Source organism: Astyanax mexicanus, chromosome 3, assembly GCF_023375975.1.
Source record: "Astyanax mexicanus isolate ESR-SI-001 chromosome 3, AstMex3_surface, whole genome shotgun sequence".
Taxonomy (NCBI): Eukaryota; Metazoa; Chordata; class Actinopteri; order Characiformes; family Acestrorhamphidae; genus Astyanax; species Astyanax mexicanus.
In genome coordinates this window covers 62,671,265-62,693,992 of record NC_064410.1, presented here as the reverse complement: position 1 = coordinate 62,693,992, position 22,728 = coordinate 62,671,265, and the positions used below count along the sequence as shown (strand labels likewise).

The following is a 22,728-nucleotide window of genomic DNA, read 5'->3' as shown; positions in this document are numbered from 1 at the left end:
CTATACATCACTCTACCTCTCTCTATACATCACTCTACCTCTCTCTATACCTCACTCTACCTTTCTCTATACCTCACTCTACCTTTCTCTATACCTCACTCTACCTCACTATGCCTCGCTCTATAATACTACACCTCTCTCTACATTTCTCTATTTCTCTATATCTCGATCTACCTCACTATGCCTCACTCTACCTCGCTCTACCTCACCCTACCTCACTATGCCTCACGCTATCTCTCTCTACATCACTCTCCAATATTATACCTTACTCTTCCTTTCTCTCTACCTCACTCTACCTCTCTATGCCTCTCTCTACCCTTCTCTTTACCTAATTCTATCTCTCTTTACCTTGCTTTAATATTATCGCAGTTCTTTTGATGTGTTTATCAGGAACTCATATCACAATAATCATAAAAATATTAATCATCCAACCCTGGGGGATACACAGTAAAACACATTATAAACACATTAAACACAGTTATAATATCATTTCTGAGAAATACTGAAGACCCATATCACCATGGTGAGTAAAGTTAAGGTCATTATAGTAATAAAAACATATTTAATAGATTTTCAGGTAAGTAAAAAAGTGCTGTAAAGTGCACACACACACACACACAGAGCGCAGGGTCTATTATAGTGCAGTGTGTGGGATGATGATGATGATGGCTCAGTGACGGGTCTTTAATGGTCTGGTCCGGTGCTGTCAGGGACTCGTACTGTGATGGAGCTGTAATGTTGTCGCTGTCGCTGTCTCTGCCTTTCATGTAGATAAAAGACCATAAAGAGCTGGAAACCAGCAAACGGCCTGTCAGAGCCCGACTCTCCCCAGTCCAGCTCCCACTGCTCAGCTCACTGTTTACTGACTGGCGTCACCGGCTCAGACAGGCTTTTAAACTGTGTGTGTGTGTGTGTGTGTGTGTGTGTGTGTGTGTTAGAGTGGTCTGATCCTTCTTTACTGCTGTGACGATGATAAGGATTGATGAGTTTCTGATTCTAGTCTCTGAACACAATTAGTTAACTTGCTTAAGCACATCGTATTAAAAAAAAAAGTGCATTTAAAATCCTTTAATTTTCCCAAAAATTGTCAATATGTTTTATATTCCAGTGCTCCTATAATCTGAATCGGTCAGGTATTAAGGAGCAGTAAAGCCACTTTGCTGAGGTACAGCGATCCTCTCGATCTTCCTTTCCTGGGCAGTCCTGATGAGTGCCAGTTCCATCATTATAATAATGTTTTAGATGGTGTGTGCAGTGACTGCACTTGAGAATACTTTTCTTAAAAGGTCTTGAAATTCCTCTTCACTATTCACTATTCACTGTATACCTGTAACTCTACCTCTTCACTACTTTACTTTACTTTAACTGATGCTCTCAAACACTTTATTAAGAGACAAGAAATTCAAGTAATTAACTCTTGATGAGTTCAGCACAGCTGTTAACTGAAAGCCTGAATTCCAGGAGACTCTACCTCATAAAACTGACTGAGAAAATCCAGCAGAGATGAACAAAACTGATCATCTAAACAAGATATTTAAAATATGAATCATAATCTGGTTTGTTTTTAACACTTTTTTGTTTAAATAATTCCATGTTTTCCTTCATAGTTTGGATGAGTTTAGTGTTAATCTACAATACAGAACATTTTAAAATAGTGAAGAAACACTGAATTGAACCCTTGTGTGGTGTTCATATTTTTGTTACTCGTTTACTTTGTTACTTGTATTTAATTCAGCAAAATTAAGCAATTTTACATTAAAATGCTTTACACACGCTCGCTTCACCTAAACTACAAGCAATATAAACAGCTTACATGGTTAATATTTGCCCTTTACCTTTCTTATGTTACATTTCTTTTAAAAAGTGCTACTCTTTTTTTATTAGTTTTTTAATAAAATGTAAAAGAAAATGAATTAAACTCAAGATATGAGTAGAAAATTTGTTTAGTTTCAAATTTACAAATGAAGCAATGTTTATTAGCCCTTGGCCAAACATACTGTATGTAATATAAATGTGTGTGTGTGTGTGGGGGGGGGGGGGGTGTACAGTGTGTGTTTATCGAAAATGTGTTTTGATATTTGTTTTTCACAAAAAATGAGCCAATGCCAATGAGTTTGAGTTAGAAAAAATATTTTTTTTGTATCATTTGATGAAAAATGAAAACGGGTCCCACAGACCCGAACACCACACAAGGGTTAAGGTGTGTCCAAACTTTTGGCTGGTACTGTAAATACTGTAAAAGTGTCTTCAATGTGTAAATTTTACTTATTATCACAGAAATATAGTAATAATGTACTGTGCTATTCAAACTATCACTTTTATTAAACACACACACACACACACACACACACACACACACACACACACACACACACACTCCAGCTGTCCAGCAGGTGGCACCCTATCCAGCCTCATGCTGCAGCAGTAGTGTTTCAGTGTGACTCACCAAAGGCATCTCACACACACACACATACACACACACACACAAACACACATATACACACACACACACACACACACACACATACATTAATACACACTCAAATACACTTCTATTAAGAGGTTTTAATTCTCTAATCTCAGTATTATAGCTGATTGATATATTAATTATATATTAATATTCTGCGATTAATCGCACTTGTTCTTCTTAAGACGCTATACGTTTTTATAGTGGATATTTAAATGTAAATAAAAGATTGAATGTAAGAATTGAAATGTAAAATGCAGTTATATTTATATTAGTGGTGTCTATAATTAAAATACTAGTTTATACTTGTTATACATGTTTGAGGGGAGATAAAGCCGTAACGTGGGGCGCTGGAATAAAGAAATTATAATAAATTAGATAAAGAGGAAAGTTTTTTTTTACTTTATTATAAACATCTCAGCTTGGTTTTAATGATTTCTGAATTAAAGCTTAATTATCTGAGTATAAAAGAGTGTTTTTCACTCCTGTAGTTGTGTTATAGTTTCTAAGATCCAGATCAGTTGATGAGTTTGTTTGTTTGGAGTTAGTTGCGTTTCTCCCTCTGTTTGGTTTGTTTTCACACAGGCATAAAAACAACTAAACGCACCAAAATGTGCACCAATAAACCACGCGAGCACATCGTGTCCTCTGATTGGTCAGAGCTGTCTGGCGCGAAAGCAAGAAAGTAAATATAGTGAGAGGATTCTGTGTTTCAGTGTGTATATATGGTTGTCTGTGCAGTGTGAAGCTGATTTAACACAGAACACAGTGTTTTTAAAGGGACGTGCAGCACAGATGTGAGCAGTGAACACAGCACATACTGAGCTCTTACTGTGTAAACAGCATGGAGCAGCAGCAGAGACAGCGTTTGTTCATAGCAGTATATTAAATGGCTAATATATCAAAATTAAACTGCACTTTATCAGCAGTTTAGCTCAATTTAAAAAGGAATATATTTGATAGCTGGGTCAGATCAAGACCAGATCACATTCTCACCACAAGGTAGCTGCTTGACAAGACTAAGTTAACAGCTGTGCTAAATTCTTCAAAAGTTAATTACTTAAATTTTTTGTCTCTTAGGCTATGTTCACATTACAATCCACGTTGCTCTAATCTGATTTTTTCCTCAGATCAGATTTGTCTATCTTGTCGGTTCACATTCACTGTAAATGTAAGTGATCTGTATCTGTGTGTAATGTGAACGAATCTGAATCTGTTCCTGAAACGCCGTCTCACATGCTGCACATTGAAACCTGTATAAACGCCTCCTTCTTCACCAACAACAAAAACCCTCATATATGAGAGAGGAGAGACTCGTAGCTTTATAAAGGGTTATAAATGGATGAGTTAGCAGCTCATATGTGGAGCATCTTTTGCTGGAGTGGAGAAACAGGAAACAGCTGCTCTGAAGTTCATGCTCAGCTCCAGGAGGTGCAGAAAAAAGGCCAGGCTTTGGTTTGCTTTTGCTGTTTTTTTTGCAGCTATAGCTGCACAGCTGCACCAAGAGATGCAGTGTGGGTACGAGAGAGAAGAGAAGCACGTAGTGCTAATGCTAATGCTCATGCATTAAAGCTAAAAGATGCATGAATTCTGGTTTGATTTGACCGTTCACATTCATGTCGCATCATGTGCATAGATCGGAAAAAAAAAAAATCAGATCTAAGCCACTTCAGCCTGGTAATGTGAATGGAGCCTTAATGTAAAGTTTCAGAGCATCAGTTAAAGTAAAGTAGTGAAGAGGTAGAGTTACAGGTATACAGTGAATAGTGAATATTTGAGTTCGAATGTTCGAATCCAGGTTATGAGAAGCAACAACTACTTAACTAAATAAAGAAAATTATATTTTAAGAAGAAATTAGGGTCAGTCAATCTGAAATGAAGAATTTCAAGAACTTTTGAAAGTGTCCTCAAGTGCAGCTGCTAAAAAGACCATCAAAAACGTTATGATAATGATGGAACTGGCCCTAATCAGGATTCCACCCAAGGATAAGTTAATCAAAGTAACCAGCTAGGTTACCACATAATTCTTTGTGTTCACATGAGGACCTATGTTTATCCCCAGTCGTTGAGCATCATAATGTAACGTACATGTTCTCATGATCACATGATCAGTTCTTTCCTCTTGTTCTCACGCTCAGGGCGTCACGTGGGAAGTAGACTGCGTGTGTGTGTGTGTGTTTTTTAAGGATTTTTTTTTTAGTTTTCTTTTGATATCACTTTTATTTTCTTGGTTTTGTCGTTTTCTGGGTGTGCGTCATTAAGGTTTGGCACTTTAGACTGAACTGCTCGAATAATACACTCGTAAAACAGCTAAACTCCCTCTCTTCTCTACTGTCTCTCTCTCTCTCTCTCTCTCTCTCTTTCTCTCTTTTTCTCTCTCTCCCTCTCTCCCTCTCCTTTACTTCTGTCTAGATTTGTAATAAACCCCAACACACAAACCTCACAGTCTACTGTCGCTGAATTGGACCCACAACAAACTCCCACTGACGTCACACTGGTACACACACACACACACACTCTCACACACACACACACACACACACTCACAGCGTATAACGAGTACACAGTTAGTTAACGATAATTACCCACTTTCTGTTTCTTTCTGCCTTTTTTTTTCTGAGATTTAAGCCACAGAGCTATTCTCACACACTCGAACTGGTGGGAAAACTCCACGTTTCTGTGTCTCTGTGTGTGTGTGTGTGTGTGTGTGTGTGTGTGTGTGTGTTTGTGTGTGTGTGTGTGTGTGTGTGTGATTTGAATGCTCAATACCGTTGAATAGAATTCGTAGCAAATGACACTTTTCTGTACAATGTCATATCATAATATGAATTTGGTAGTTTTCTACAGTGTCATGATGAATAAACCAATAAGAATGCTTCAAATGATATAGAATAATCTGTTTGTACAGTGAATTCCATTGAAAGTCTCACGTGTCTGTATCTACTGTAACTGTAGATTAATTACAGAGCAGTATGGGTACAACAGATTACAGTGCTGGTGATTCTGTATCTACTGTAACTGTAGATTAATTACAGAGCAGTACGGGTACAACAGATTACGGTGCTGGTGATTCTGTATCTACTGTAACTGTAGATTAATTACAGAGCAGTACGGGTACAACAGATTACAGTGCTGGTGATTCTGTATCTACTGTAACTGTAGATTAATTACAGAGCAGTACGGGTACAACAGATTACGGTGCTGGTGATTCTGTATCTACTGTAACTGTAGATTAATTACAGAGCAGTACGGGTACAACAGATTACAGTGCTGGTGATTCTGTATCTACTGTAACTGTAGATTAATTACAGAGCAGTATGGGTACAACAGGTTACGGTGCTGGTGATTCTGTATCTACTGTAACTGTAGATTCATTACAGAGCAGTACGGGTACAACAGATTACAGTGCTGGTGATTCAGTATCTACTGTAACTGTAGATTAATTACAGAGCAGTACGGGTACAACAGATTACGGCGCTGGTGATTCTGTATCCACTGTAACTGTAGATTAATTACAGAGCAGTATGGGTACATCAGATTACAGTGCTGGTGATTCTGTATCTACTGTACCTGTAGATTAATTACAGAGCAGTACGGGTACAACAGATTACGGCGCTGGTGATTCTGTATCTACTGTAACTGTAGATTAATTACAGAGCAGTATGGGTACAACAGATTACAGTGCTGGTGATTCTGTATCTACTGTAACTGTAGATTAATTACAGAGCAGTATGGGTACAACAGATTACAGTGCTGGTGATTCTGTATCTACTGTAACTGTAGATTAATTACAGAGCAGTATGGGTACAACAGATTACAGTGCTGGTGATTCTGTATCTACTGTAACTGTAGATTAATTACAGAGCAGTACGGGTACAACAGATTATAGCGCTGGTGATTCTGTATCTACTGTAACTGTAGATTAATTACAGAGCAGTACGGGTACAACAGATTACGGCGCTGGTGATTCTGTATCTACTGTAACTGTAGATTAATTACAGAGCAGTACGGGTACAACAGATTACGGCGCTGGTGATTCTGTATCTACTGTAACTGTAGATTAATTACAGAGCAGTACGGGTACAACAGATTACGGTGTTGGTGATTCTGTATCTACTGTAACTGTAGATTAATTACAGAGCAGTACGGGTACAACAGATTACAGTGCTGGTGATTCTGTATCTACTGTAACTGTAGATTAATTACAGAGCAGTACGGGTACAACAGATTACGGTGCTGGTGATTCTGTATCTACTGTAACTGTAGATTAATTACAGAGCAGTATGGGTACAACAGATTACGGTGCTGGTGATTGTAATTCTGTATTAGAGTATATTAGAGTGTGTGTGAGTCTGTTATCTATCCTCCAGCACTAGATGGAGATAGCTGGGTAGGAGATGTGGGTGGTGGAGGTGGTGGATGGTCCTGATGATGAAGTGAAGTGGCAGCAGTTGGAGGAAGGGGGAGGAGGATGAGGGCGGCTGACAAGCCCATGAGTGACGGAGGAATTAGCATAACAAGCTACTCGCTGAGAGGGCCAGGGAACGAGGGGTGTGTGTATTTTGTGTGTGTGTGTGTGTGTGTGTGTGTGTGTGAGGGGTGGGGGGCTGAGCCTTGTCCTGGACTCCAGATGGAAACAGGCCCTTAGCAGCTGTCTAACTGGGCCTGTTAGGATGTGAGTGAAAGTGTGTGTGTGTGTGTGTGTATTAAGAAGTAACTCTTATATGGTGTGTTTTTGGTTGGACAAAACCAGCGTATATACAGCTCTGGAAAAAAATAAAATAAGAGAGCACTTAAAAATGATGATTTTCTTTGATTTTACCAAATTAAAAACCTCTGGAATAAAATCAAGAGGAAGATGGATGATCACAAACCATCAAACCACCAAACTGAACTGCTTGAATCTTTGCACCAGGAGTAAAGCAGCATAAAGTTATCCAAAAGCAGTGTGTAAGACTGGTGGAGGAGAACATGATGCCAAGATGCATGAAAAAAAAACTGTGATTAAAAACCACCAGGGTTATTCCACCAAATATTGATTATTTCTGAACTCTTAAAACTTTATGAATATGAACTTGTTTTCTTTGCATTATTTGAGGTCTGAAAGCTCTGCATCTTTTTTTTTGTTTGTTATTTCAGACATTTCTCATTTTCTGTAAATAAATGCTCTAAATGAGAATATTTTTATTTGTAATTTGGAGAAATGTTGTCTGTAGTTTATAGAATAAAACAACAATGTTCATTTTACTCAAACATAAAGCTATAAATAGTCAAATCAGAGAAACTGATTCAGAAACTGAAGTGCTCTTCATTTATCCAGAGCTGTATATAGTGGTAGGGATGATATAGAAGATAATGGTGATGAAGATGATACTCAGGGCTGGTGTGAACTGAAAGTGTGTCAGCTGGTATGCAGTGACGGCCCCTGCTGTGGACCTGTCACTCACACAAACCCTGAAACCCCCGTCTGTCTGAGTCTCATAACAACTGTCTGATGTCCTGATCTCTGTCTCTTTCTCTTTCTCTCTCTCTCTCTCTCTCTCTCTCTCAGGATATATACAATTTTCTATATTTGTAAATATGAAAAGAGCTAAAACATCCCTAAAAAGTCGTAAAAGTATATTATAGCTCTGTATCTTTCCGGACGGGATTATTTTATTCCTGTCCAGAACGATCATGTACGTGTTTTTTTTCTCAGACTTCCTCTGAGAAAATTACAGGCTGAATTATCTACTGTTTTTCTCTGAACTCCGTGCTCCTCCGGTAATTTTAGTCCCGTCCGGACTAGCACTTTGGGCGCTTGGGCGTTTCCACGGAGATCCACGTTAAAAACACAACAGCGAGTGGAAATGGAGGAGCTACTGAACGCCGCAATGTCATGTGACCGAGAAAAAAAGCCTAAACACGCACTATTCCTCTTGTTTTTTTTTTTCATTGCAGTCCGTATGCAGGAGTTTTATCACTGAGTAGAAGTGTGAAATATTTTACACAGACGAACCCCTGAGAAAATAATCCTGTCGAGATAGATAGATAGAGCTTAAGAAAAACTGAGCACATTCTAGTGATTTGTCCAAAATTTGTATTTTAAAAAATAAACCAATAAAATCTAAGAATGAATGTAGGTAACAGGACTGAGTTTTGAGATTGAGCTCCTCGGTTATCGTTACAATAAGATCAAATATACAGAAAAAAAACTAATGAGGGAACTTAATTTTGACCTTCCAATAATCTTCAGAAGAACCAGCTGATGTCACTTCCTGTTGTAGATGTGACTTCCTGTTGTAGAATGTTCCGGATGTTTCAGATGTTCAGGGTAATGTTTTACAGTAACAGGACTGAGTGAAACGACATCACAGGGACACAACTAAAATGTGTATTTTAACTTAAATATTATGGATTTATTATAAAAACTCAGAATAATGTAAAAATGTAATAAAATGTAATAATTATATTTCATGGTAAAGTTTATAGTTAGAGAGGGGGGGACAGGTAACAAATGCTATTTTTTCAGTGTTTTAAGTATTTTTTATTAATGTTTTTAATTACAAAAAAGTTATTTTATGTGCACATTTATACATGTAATTGTTTGGGGGACATAAATGGTACTAATTCAGTGGAATGGCCCTTATATAGATCAGGTCTTACATTTTTATCGTATTTAAATGATCTTAAATTGGAGAACAGATGCAGTATTGATGGATCTGCAGGTGCTGTTGTGTTTGTAGATGTGCTGAGTTTGCTGATTGGTCTGTAGTTGGTATGAGAGAGTGAAAGGGCACTAATAAGCATCATTATCTGCACTTCAGAAATCAGCCAATAGCTGCTGCTCTCAGTGGAATAGCTGATAAACTGTGGCATCGATGAGCTCAGCTCAGACCCTGAAGCAGCAGTGGAAGCAAAAAGAGGAATATTCATACTGTTTCATTCATTTTCAATGAGTAATATCATTTAATATACTCCAATTTTGGATACCCAGTATATGTTAAGTGAAAATTTCTTTATTTATTTAAAGATCTCATTCCATCGTTTTTTCTTTCATTTTACAATGTCTAGTTTTGGTCTCTAGTAAAAAGTGTTTCGGTGATCTGCTATAACACTGCTTTAGTCTAGTGGATGAGTGTACAAGGAGACAATACAATAGGATTTCGGCTCTTGCTCATGAATATTCATACATGCAAACATATCGTCTCTGATTGGCTAACAGCAATTTAAAATAACAACATTTTTACACTAATAACAGTCTTTGCAATGTCATATGTTACTTTACAACATGTGTAATTATGTCCTGCTAAGTGCAGTTCAGCCTATACTGATCTAGTCTTAGAGTCTCTCAGAGTAAAACACCAAATCCACCGGAGATCCTATTTAAACATATAGATACTCACACACAGAGGTGGGTAAAGTCCAGGTCCAGAAAGTAAAAACCCTGGGGTGGGTTTTTACTTTGATTTAGTGTACACAGAACTGTTCTAAACATCTAAACACCTATCTTTCTCAATTGTACTTGGCTGGTGGTGGTGTTCCTCCATAGACTAATTCTAACCATTTGTTCCTCAGCTCTGAATTACTGGATAAATCATATATTGTATTATTTGAGAATGAGAAACGACTAAAATAACAAAAAAGATGCAGAGCTTTCAGACCTCAAATAATCCAAAGAAAACAACAAGTTCATATTCATAAAGTTTTAAGAGTTCAGAAATAATCAATATTTGCTGGAATAACCCTGGTGGCTTTTAATCACAGTTTTTTTCATGTATCTTGGCATCATGTTCTCCTCCTCCAGTCTTACACACTGCTTTTGGATAACTTTATGCTGCTTTACTCCTGGTGCATAAATTCAAGCAGTTCAGTTTGGTGGTTTGATGGCTTGTGATCATCCATCTTCCTCTTGATTATATTCAATTTTATACTTATTTATAAGTATAGCATAAAGCCTTTGTTGGAGCCTCACTGAGTGAGATTAGTGTTATTTTTTGTTACCCTTTTCTTTAATAAAGGTCTGTTTGTGTTTTTATTTGTTGTGAGTAAAAGTTCTCCTTTGGTCATAATTATAATGTTTAACCACAGTAAGGCTGGTATTCACTCTGCCTGCGCTGGTGTCGGGTTCCCACTGCAGCAGAACCGCAGCCGCTTCTGTTCAGCGTGAGATAATCCCACCTTCTGAACCTGCGCCAGATCTAATCTAATCTAATCTCAGGGTCTGGTTGTGCTGGATAGTAAAGTATATGGGATTATAATGTCCATTTATTACAGTTCATTTGTTTATGTTCAGATAAAACAGCGTACGGGTCAGAATCAATATAACTCTTGTCTCTTGTTAGTAAACCTTTATACGAACACTGAAATGATATTACATTTTTACAGATTTACTCTAAATGAACACATTATTACACATATATAGGAGTGTTAACTTTCACTTCATAAAACATTTTTATCATTTTCTAAAGTTTTCTTTGATTAAGAGGATTTTTCTTTATAAACCATGTCCACAGTGCTGCCTTATTCTGTGCAACAGAGGAAACTCTTGCTCTTCTTTTCCTGGGGCAGTCCTGATGAGTGCCACTTTAATCATTATAAGGTTTTGGCTACGTTCGCATTACCAGGCTGAAGTGACTCAAAGTACTCTTGCTGGGCGGTTTGACCAAAAATGCATATGACTGTATTTTTCAAGATTCTGACTGTTTCACGGTATATCACTGTATTTTCATTATTATTTTTGTATTATTATTTTTTGCATGACTGTGCTTTAATATAGGTGTGTGATTTACTTTAATGTTTGGAGTACATATAATATAAAACACTAAGGCTTTAAATGAAGGATTTGTTAAGTATTGGCTTTACTTTTTCCCACAATATATATATATATACATACAATATATGAAGAAATCAGACTTTATTATCAGAAAAACAGCTGAAGAATGTAAAAAATAGACCTTAACAATAGATACGCTAACAAATTTCACAACACATTTTTTTTTCTAATAAATAGTTCCATAAACTCTATAAACTAACCTTAAATAAGTATTCAAAGATATATTTCTCAAACGTTCTATTGCACAAGTTGGACAGTGCAAAAAGTAATAATCAAAAATAATAATAAAAATACAGTGATATACTGTCAATATACAACTGTCAGAATCTTGAAAAATCGTGTGATATGCATTTTGGCCTTTTTTGTTCTATATTTAGTTGAGTAGTTGTTGTTTCTCATAATCTGGATTCGAACATTACTCAAATATTCACTATTCACTGTATACCTGTAACTCTACCTCTTCACTACTTTACTTTAACTGATGCTCTCAAACACTTTATTAAGAGACAAGAAATTCTAGTAATTAACTCTTGATGAGTTCAGCACAGCTGTTAACTGAATTCCAGGAGACTCTACCTCATAAAAATAAGTTTAAACGCCTTTTTTGTTTAATAAATAAATTCCATATGTTTTTCTTCATAGTTTGGATAATTTCAGTATTAATCTACAATACAGAATGTTTTATAATAATGAAAAAACACTGAATTTAAGGTGTTTCCAATCTTTTGACTATTAATGTATATTGTGATATAAATTTTATCCATATCGTTCAGCACTAGATTAAAGAGGAGAGGTTATGGAGGCAGGCGTGTGCAGTTACGTGTGATTTTATGTGCACGTTTTAATCAGGTACGCGGTGTTTTACAGCGCTGGCTGTGATGAACAGCATCTCCGGGGGGGGTTACGGCTGTTTCTGCGCTGAGGTTTAAAGAGATGATCACGCCTGAAAATCCCTACAGTCCGATTCTGATACAACACCTAATCAATACCGGCCCTTTAACACTCAACACCAACCCTGAGAGATATTGATCCCATTCAGGAGACTCTCTGATGGATCCTTAAGAGAAGGAGTGTGTGCATGTTGTATATATGTGTGCATGTTGTATATATGTGTGCATGTTGTATATATGTGTGCATGTTGTATATATGTGTGTATGTTGTATATATGTGTGTATGTGTGCATGTGCTGTGTGTGTATGTTGTGTGCATGCGTGTATGTATGTTGTCAATGTGTGTATGCAGTGAGTATATATGTGTTTGTGTGATTTATATATATATATATGTGTGTGCATGGTGTGTGTATATTTGTGTATTGTGGTGTGTATACACATTTGTGTATGTGTGTGTTGTGTATATGTTGTGTATATGTCTGTGCATGTGTGTATGTATGTGTGTGTTGTGTTTATATGTTATATTTTGTGTTCATGTATATGTGTGTATATGTTGTGTGCATGTGTATATATATATGTGTATGTATGTTGTATGCATGTATGTTGTTAGTGTGTGTGTGTGTGTTATGTATTTGTGTGCATGCTTGTTGTGTATGTGTGTATGTTGTGTGTATGTGTATATGTGTATATGTTGTGTGCATGTATATATATTTGTATGTTGTGTGCATGTATATGTGTGTATATGTTGTGCTTGTGCATGTATATGTGTGTCTATGTTGTGTGCATGTATATGTGTGTATATGTTGTGTGCATGTATATATATATTTGTATGTTGTGTGCATGTATATGTGTGTCTATGTTGTGTGCATGTATATGTGTGTATATGTTGTGCTTGTGCATGTATATGTGTGTCTATGTTGTGTGCATGTATATGTGTGTATATGGTGTGTGCATGTATATATATATTTGTATGTTGTGTGCATGTATATGTGTGTCTATGTTGTGTGCATGTATATGTGTGTATATGTTTTGTGCATGTGTGTGTATATGGTGTGTGCATGTATGTATATGTGTGTATATGTTGTGCTTGTGCATGTATATGTGTGTATATGTTGTGTGCATGTATATATATTTGTATGTTGTGTGCATGTATATGTGTGTCTATGTTGTGTGCATGTATATGTGTGTATATGTTGTGTGCATGTATGTATCTGTGCCACTAATGAAAGGTTTGAGAGCTGTGTAAAAAGCTCGTAACTGCTCTCAGACTGACCCGGAGTCAGTCTGAGAGCAGTGTATTAAAGAGAAACATATTCTACCTATATTTACGCAAGTTTAAATACATCTTTAATCTATACAAAATATATTCATAAAGTTCTTTACACACTAAATCACTCTCACATAAAGATAAAGATCTCATAGCTCTATTCTATACCAGTTTTCAGAATGTGCCATTTAAGGGCTCTTGTCACTTTTATGCAAATAATCTGTTGTTGCTGACCACGCCTCATGTTTAAGCTGAGTGTTATCTACCACATGCTAGTGTTAGCTTGCGCTAAATGGCAAAACACGAACAAGCTAGTTCATGCTTAACTGCTATAAAAGCACAAAACTCAATATTTTTTTAGGTTTTTGCATCTGCTTTCTCACCATTAGATACAGATGCCTCCCTCAGAAGAAGTCTACTGTCTAGTCCTGCTGTGTGCTCCAGCAAAGACCAGCAAACGGCTCATAGAAGCAAAAGATTCCTGACACCAAACTCTTTTAGCTGATTCACAGAAAACGATATATATATTTTTTTGGCGTTTGGAGTGTTTATAGAGGCAGAAAACCCCAAGTAGATGTACAAAAACACGTCAACAGATCAAACTGGTGCTACATTTTCCACTCTGCACACATTTAAACTGGTTTATTAAACTGGTTTATAAACGTTCCCACAGCTGCAGACTGTTTCCAGAAATGTTTCCACAGTGGCTTTGTGGTGAGAGCTGTGGGTTATTGATGACAGGGTTGTGGGTTTGATGCCCAGCCCCACGTAAAAAGGATTGTGTATTAGAAAGAACCAAGTCCTGCTGGAAAATGAAATCCACATCTCCATAAAAGTTGTCAGCAGTTTGGACTGTGTGTCTCTCCACTCTTCCTCCAGACTCTGCTCCCTTGATTTACAAATAAATTGTAAAATTTACTGATGGTCAGTGATTCTAATCGTGAATTTACCTCTGCACCGCTATTCTAATCATTCATTTACCTCAGCAGTGCTCTTCAAATCATACAATTACCTCAGCATTGCTCTTCAAACCATACATTTACCTCAACAGTACTATTCTAAAGATGCATACACCTCAGACGTGCTTTTCTAATACTAGTTACCCCTGCAGTGCTGTTCAAATCATACATGTACATCAGCAGTGCTATTCCTATTAATTTAACTCAGCAGCGCTATTCCAATCATCAATTTACTTTAGCAGTGCTATTCTAATTATATATTTACCTTAACAGTGCTATTCTAATCATGAATTTAACTCAGCAGTGCTATTCTAATCATGAATTTACTTTAGCAGTGCTATTCTAATTATACATTTACCTTAACAGTGCTATTCTTATCATGAATTTAACTCAGCAGTGCTATTCTAATCATACAGTTACAACCGCAGTGCCGTTCAAATCATACATGTACATCAGCAGTGCTATTTTGATCATACATGTACATCAGCAGTGCCATTCTAATCATGAATTTACTTTAGCAGTGCTATTCTAATTATACATTTACCTTAACAGTGCTATTCTTATCATGAATTTAACTCAGCAGTGCTATTCTAATCATACAGTTACATCCGCAGTGCCGTTCAAATCATACATGTACATCAGCAGTGCTATTCTAATCATGCATATACATGAGCAGTGCTGTTCAAATCATACATGTACATCAGCAGTGCTATTCTAATCATGAATTTACAAACAGTCAAACCTTTAAGGAGTGAAAATGCCCAAATAATCCACTTCTGACACCAATCTTTACATATAAGCCAATAATTAAAATAAATATATATATATATTTTTTTTTATTATACAGTATTGCAAAGAAAAATTTGGCAACACTTTGATATATATCATTATAGCAGTTTGTATGTCTGAAGGTTTGTAGTCAGACATACAGCTTGTCAATAGAACAGCACTCTCTGGAGCAGATAAAAAAATATTAACCCATGAATCTATTGGCACCGTGTTTAATGCCAGGCATGGGCTAATACCCTTCAAAATAAAAGTCCTCTGTAGGGTTTTTTAATTGCATTATAGATGTAGTAGAAACACTGTAAACCTGTCCTGTAGTTGCTTTTACTTTAAATAGTGACACAAAAGTACATTTTATGGATATATTGTATATTTATTTTATTTTATAAGGCATAAGTGACCAATCTGAGGTCAGTATCTGTATAAATGGACGTGATTGGTCAGGGGAAATGCTGTGTGATTGTTTTTATCCTCAGTTGCTGGATGCGATGCTGAACTCGGCGAGGGAAATGACAAATGCAGAGCTAATGAGGGAATTATTGATGGTGCAGAACTACATCACAGATCAATACAGACAGACGGGGAGTCATAAACTAACACACACACACACACACACACACACTCTTGTGTCAGCGCTTTTGTTTGGGGCTTCAATAATTAACCTCATTATTAGCTCTTCAGTGAGTGTGTGTGCAGTTCTGATTAGCGATGCACTGGAATGAAAATGCTTGAAAAAACTGGAAAACCAAATAAAATTAGTCTAAAAGTCGAATTTGTTTACATTTATGACTTTATTTTAAGTCTTTTAATGAGATAAATAACCTTAATATATTTTTGTATTTCTTCATAAGCAATAAAAAAGACAAACTACAATCAAAAATGATATATTGAAGACATTTACCTCAGCAGTGTTATTCTAATCATTAATTTACCTCATCGGTGCTATTCCAATCATACATTTACCTCTGTAGTGCTATTCTAATTATAGAATTACCTCAGCAGTGGTATCCTAATCATAGAATTACCTTAGTATTGGTTTTCTAATCATGATTTTACTTCGGCAGTGTTGTTCTATTCATACATTTACATCAGCACTGCTGTTATAATCATGAGTTTACCTCAGTAGTGCTATTGCAAGCATATATTTAACTCAGCAGTTTTATTTGAATCATTAATTTACCTCAGTAGAGCTATTCTAATCATAAATTTACCTCAGCGTTGCTATTCTAATCATGAATTTACCTCAGCATTGCTATTCTTATCATAGATTTATCTCATCAGTGTTGTTCTAATCATGAATTTTTACCTCAGTGGTGCTATTTTAATCATACATTTACTTTAGAAATGCTGTTCTAATCATGAATTTACCTCAGCAGTGCTGTTCTAATAATGGATTTACCTTAGTTATGTTATTCTAATTGTGAATTTACCTCAGTATTGCTATTTTAATCATACATTTACCTCAGCAGTGTGATTGTAATCTTTAATTTACCTTAGTAGTTCTATTCTTATCATGTATTTACTTCCGCAGTGCTATTCTAATCATACATTTACCTCACTACCTTCAGTAGTGCTGTTCTAATAGTGATTTTACCTCAGCAGTGCTATTCTATTCTTTCAGTTTACTGTTTTAATTAGGTTCTGATCCGTGAATTCCCCGGACACATCTGTCCTTGTTGGCAGCTTCAGCCGGACCACGCCCCGTGTAGAACATGCCACGCTTTAACGTGATTGGCCACGCATGGATTTCAGAGGGATGGGCTCTTAATTGAACATGATAAAGTGTAAAGTCAATTACTCCTTAGAGCTGTCATTCACACCCCAGGGGGCGTGTCCAGTGAAGGGGGCGTGTCCGGTCGGGTCCAGCTGTCGTATGTGTGTGTGTGTGAGGGCGAGAGTGAGGGGCAGGGACGTGGACAATAGCGCCTGGTCCTCGGGGCGTTGTGTGACGGATGATTTGGACGTCTAGCTTTTAAAGGACAGAACTCGTCGTCCCCGTGGTGTAAAAGAGCTCATTATTACCCCCTGTCCCCACACTGAGACGTCCACAGCTTAAGATCTGATAGATCTGTGTCTCCAAAAGAGACCAAACACAAAACTTACACATTAACTGATTTTACCTCAGTAGTGCTGTTCTAATCATACAGTTACCTCAGCAATGTTGTAATCATGAATTTACTTCAGCAGTTCTATGTTAATAATGAATTTACCTCAGCAGTGCGTTTCTAATCATGAATTTACCTCAGCAGTGCTGTTCTAATCATACATGTACCCCAGTAGTGCTATTCTAATCATCTATGATATTTTTGAGTAAGGGATCATTAAGGGGCCACAATAGTCATAGAAATATTCAAGTTTTATATATTTCAGCAGTCACACCAGGTTCAAACATTTAAATGTAATTAAAATAAAACTTTACTAATAAAATCATTTTGAATCATTTGAAAGTTCATTTTGTGCCAAAACTTTTACACCAAACAACAAAATTTGCTATCAGAATTTATATGAATAAAAAGGGAAGAGTGTATCTTTAAAGTGTACATTTACCTCAGTCATGCTATTCTCATCATGAATTTACATCAGCATAAAGGGGGTCAGGTTTTATATATTTCACCAGTCACACCATGTTCAAACACTGCCAAATGTTTTACACCAACACATAAAATCTGCAATCAAATTTTTATTAATCAAACGAGAAAAGTGTATGTTGCAAGTGTACATTTACCTCAAACATGCTATTCTAGTCAGGAATTTACCTCAGCAGTGCTGTTTTAATCATTAGTTTACCTCAGCAGTGCTCTTCTAATAATACATTTACCTCAACATTGCTGTTGTAATCATGAATTCACCTCAGCAGTGCTCTTCTAATAATAAATTTACCTCAATATTGCTGTTTTAATCATTAGTTTACCTCAGCAGTGCTCTTCTAATAATAAATTTACTGCAGCAGTGCTATTCAAAAAGTATATGTTGCAAATTCAAACAAGAAAGCTCTTGTTTGCTTCTGCTTCATTTTTTGCTTCTATATATTATAAAATCCAAAATTGTGATTGTGTCTGTTCAGAAACGGTGTATAGGGTTACCTGTGTGTGTTTGATGTTCAGGTGTTGGCGCTGCCAGTCTGGCTAAACTCACCTTCATGGTGGGTGGAGTGGAGGAGGAGTTTAACGCTGCTCAGGAGCTGCTCACCTGTATGGGAGCTAATGTTCTGTACTGCGGCCAAGTAGGAGCTGGCCAGGTGAGTCTGTGTACACACACACTAACACACACACACACACACACACACACTATACAGCACCAGTCAAAATTGGACACACCTTAAATTCTGTGTTTATTTATTTTTTATTAGTGTGCAATCACAGTACTGTTCTTCTCAAGTCTTCTTCTTTTTATTCCTCTGGGTTTTTGTCTCTTTACCTCGGTAGAACTTATTTTGTCTTTCCGATGTGCGGTTTTCGGACAGTTGTCGTACGAATTTGTCCCATAAGAATAAATAGGGGGCCCAGCATTCTGTCTCACACACCAGCTGAGTGTGCCCAGCGCTTCAGTACTGTGTGTGTATGGAGGAGCTCCTGGATAAACCAGCTATTGGTCAAAACTTAGAATATTCCATACGCCCAGAGCAAACTAGCATCCATGGCTGCCTCCTCCTTAGCAAACTTAGCAACCACCTAGAAACCACTTAGCAACACTATAGCAACCACCACGGATACCATAGCAACATGTTGAAGCGCATGTTGAGAAGCGCTGGGCACACTCAGCTGGTGTGTGAGACAGAATGCTGGGCCCCCTATTTATTCTTATTTATTATTCTTTGTCTGTATTGTGTTGTATTGTCTGTCTGCACTTTTGTACTGTTGCACTATTGTTCTGTCTACACTGTGTTTATGTGCACCATGGTCCCTGGAGGAACGTTGTTTCGTTTCACTGTGTACTCTGTATATAGCTGAAATGACAATAAAAACCACTTTGACTTTGACTTTGTTAGCAACCACCAAGTAGCAGCACTCAGTACAGTGTCTGCAGGAACGAAATCTACTTTTAAAATGTTCTGCATTGTAGATTAATACTGAAGTGTTAAACAAACCAGAATATATTTTATATTTAAGATTCTTCAAAGTAGCTCCTCTTGTTTAGATGATCAGTTTTGAACATCTCTGCTGGATTTTCTCAGTCAGTTTTATGAGGTAGAGTCTCCTGGAATTCAGGCTTTCAGTTAACAGCTGTGCTGAACTCATCAAGAGTTAATTACTTAAATTTCTTGTCTCTTAATAAAGTGTTTGAGAGCATCAGTTAAAGTAAAGTAGTGAAGAGGTAGAGTTACAGGTATACAGTGAATAGTGAATATTTGAGTAATGTTCTAATCCAGATTATGAGAAGCAACAACTACTCAACTAAAAAAGAGAAAAATGAAGGTCAGTAAATCCGATAAGAACAATTTTAAGAACTTTGAAAGTATCCTCAAGTGCCGTCACCACAAAAAAAGACCATCAAAAATGTTATAATGATGAAACTGGCACTCATCAGGAGCGCCCCAGGAAAGCAAGAGCGAGAGTTTCCAGCCTCAGAAACCACAAGTTAACAGCTCCCAGATAAGAGTATCTAAAAGCTTCTTCACAGAGTATTTTGTATTTTAGTTTGTTTAACACTGTTTTTAAGTTACTACATGATTTCTTATGTGTTCCTTCATAATCTGATAGATCACTTCACTATTCATTTACTATGTAGGAAAAAATACCTAAAAACATTGGAAGTGGTTCTTTACGTTTTTATGGAAATTTTATAAAAAAATAGACCAATAGAAATGCTCTAAAATGACTTGTGTAAAAATAAAATAATTGTGTATATTTTCTGTTAGGCTGCAAAGATCTGCAACAACATGCTGCTTGCTATTGGAATGATCGGCACGGCGGAAACCATGAACCTCGGAATCAGGTATGAACACTGTTATTTGGTGTGTATGTGTTGTATTTAATATATACAGAAAAAACTGATATAATGCCAAAGTACTGTGATTATAAGTTACATTTTAAATATATTCAACTAACTTAATTTACTTAATATACCTAAATATAAGCTAGTAGCTGTGTAAGTCACTTTGGATAAAAGCGTGCGCTAAATGCAATGCAAATACAACATTAATATAAAACACTGAGTACATACTGGGCTTTATATTGGACGTTTGGAATGAAACAAAATAATTACGGTATTTTTTGCACTATAAGGCGCAGTTAAAATCCTTAAATCCTTTATTTTTGCTTTATAAAGTAAAGTAAAGTCACTCTGCTGAAGTACAGCATTATACAGGAGTTTCCATTTAGTTCTACAGCAGTATTAGCATTAGCCGCTAACTGCGCTAAGCAGGCTAGCCTGCTGCTAACCCCGGCTAGCACTGCTGGAGCAGCATTAGCATTACCCACTAACCATGCTAAGCGCTAACTCTTTCTTCATTCAGAACTGAGTATTATTGTCCAGTAGCCAGCTGCTAACCTTGGCTAGCATTGCTGGAGCAGCATTGGCATTACCTGCTAACTGCACTAAGTGCTAGCTGTCTCGTTATTCAGAGGTGAGTATTATCGGACTGTAGCCTGCTGCTAACCTTGGCTAACATTGCTGGAGCAGTATTAGCATTACCCACTAACCGTGCTAAGCGCTAGATGTCTTGTCGTTCAGAGGTGAGGATCATCAGCCTGTAGCCTGCTGCTAATCCTGTCTAGCACTGCTGAAGCAGCATTAGCATTACCTGCTAACTGCACTAAGTGCTAGCTGTCTCGTTATTCAGAGGTGAGTATTATCGGCCTGTAGCCTGCTGCTAACCTTGTCTAGCACTGCTGGAGCAGCATTAGCATTACCCGCTATCCACGCACTAAGCTCTAGCTCTTTCGCCGTTCAGAGGTGAGTATTATCGACCTGTAGCCTGCTGCTAATCCTGTCTAGCACTGCTAGAGCAGCATTAGCATTACCTGCTAACTGCGCTAAGCACTTGCTCTTTCTACATTCAAAGGTGAGTATTATCATCCTGTAGTCTGCTGCTAACCCTGGCTAGCACTGCTGGAGGGGCATTAGCATTACCCACTATCCACGCACTAAGCACTATCTCTTTTACCATTCAGAGGTGAGTATTATCGGCCTGTACCCTGCTGCTAATCCTGTCAAGCCCTGCTGGAGCAGCATTAGCATTACACGCTATCCACGCACTAAGCACTAGCTCTTTCTCTGTTCAGAGGTGAGCATATCAGACTGTAGTCTGTGTGTTTACCGTGTTAAAACAATCTACGTGGGACGAACCGCTAGCTGATATCGCCCAGGCTTACTGGAACACTCAGGGTTCCTCAGTGCAGCTCTGTCGGGTGCCATTTAGCAGTTAGCTGCTAATGCTAATGCTGCTGCACCTAGCTATATTGGAAATCTAAGCTTACTGTAAATAAACAGAAGTGCTTTACTCACCTAAATAAACAGGTTTTCAGGAGATAAATCTGTGTATATTAATATTCAGTTTTGTTTACCTAGCTTAGCTTAGCTTTACTGTTGAATTAGAAGGGAAACATGGAGACATCTTTGTTCCTTACTAGTGTTGCATAGTGCGCCTTAGTGTAAAAAATACAATATACCAGTACAAATGTACTGTGATACACTATGTTTTTCTAAATTATCTTAATACCTATACATAATATAATACAGCCCGTCTGTACAGTACACACACACACACACACACACACACACACAGTCTATTAGTGGACAGTTGTACAGGCTGGGTGCAGATGTTGGGGAGATGATTGAAGTTTGGTGATAAACTCTTGTGTGTTTCCTCTGTAATACTGTATGTTAATACACTCTTATATAAAGGCGTAATTTTGTGTGTGTGTGTGTGTGTGTGTGTGTGTGTGTGTTTATTGAACTGGGCTCCTGCTGGGTTTGATGGAGATGAAAGCAGAACCAGTGCAGAAGTTAATAAACTCCAGTCTTTAAAACCAGTTCTTCCATTACTGCAATAATCACACATCAAACGCCTCGCCATTCTGTTTTAATCCACTTCACTTCTACACTACACATAAAACCTGCACTGGTTTCACTTCCATCAGCTGCAGTCAAACACACACACACACACGTGGCAGCAACACACACACACATGCACAAGTCACATCGAGCTACCTGCTAGTGGAATCAACACACGCACCTCTTTATCTCTATCCAGATTTGTTTTTTTTAGGGGGCGTCTGTGTAAAATATTTCACACTTCTACTCCGTGATAAATCTCCTGCATCCAGACTGCAATGAAAAAACAGGAGGAATAGTGAGTGTTTAGGCTTTTTTCTCGGTCACATGACATCACGTTCAGTAGCTCCTCCATTTCCACTTGCTGTTGTGTTTTTTTAACGTGGATCTCCGTGGAAACATGCGCCCAAAGTGTAATTACGGTGCGCGGCAGTGGACAAATATCTATTTTATTAAAGGCGAGGAGACGAAACTCAGAGATGTGCGTCCAGACGGGACTAAAATTACCGGAGGAGCACGGAGTTCAGAGAAAAACAGTAGATAATTCA

At 37.4% G+C, this 22,728-nt stretch overlaps 2 protein-coding genes across 4 annotated transcripts in view; both read left to right on the top strand.

The window, feature by feature from the left end:
- wu:fc38h03 (acetylcholinesterase collagenic tail peptide) overlaps nt 1-22,728 on the top strand; it is a 761,412-nt gene that overhangs the window by 276,635 nt on the left and 462,049 nt on the right. Inside the window, exon 18 of one of the 3 annotated variants that reach the window (XM_049476004.1) lies at nt 19,372-19,578. The exons of the other annotated variants lie outside the window; for them this stretch is intronic. The gene's annotated coding sequence lies outside the window, so the exon portion shown is untranslated. Of the gene's footprint in view, nt 1-19,371; nt 19,579-22,728 lie in introns of those variants that run through there. 3 annotated transcript variants of the gene reach the window in all.
- The window catches only part of hibadha (3-hydroxyisobutyrate dehydrogenase a), a 40,411-nt gene that overhangs the window by 8,209 nt on the left and 9,474 nt on the right, over nt 1-22,728 (top strand). The window contains exons 5-6 of the mRNA XM_049476006.1: nt 18,289-18,422; nt 20,043-20,119. Coding sequence (XP_049331963.1) covers nt 18,289-18,422; nt 20,043-20,119 — 211 coding nt within the window. The remainder of the gene's footprint in view (nt 1-18,288; nt 18,423-20,042; nt 20,120-22,728) is intronic.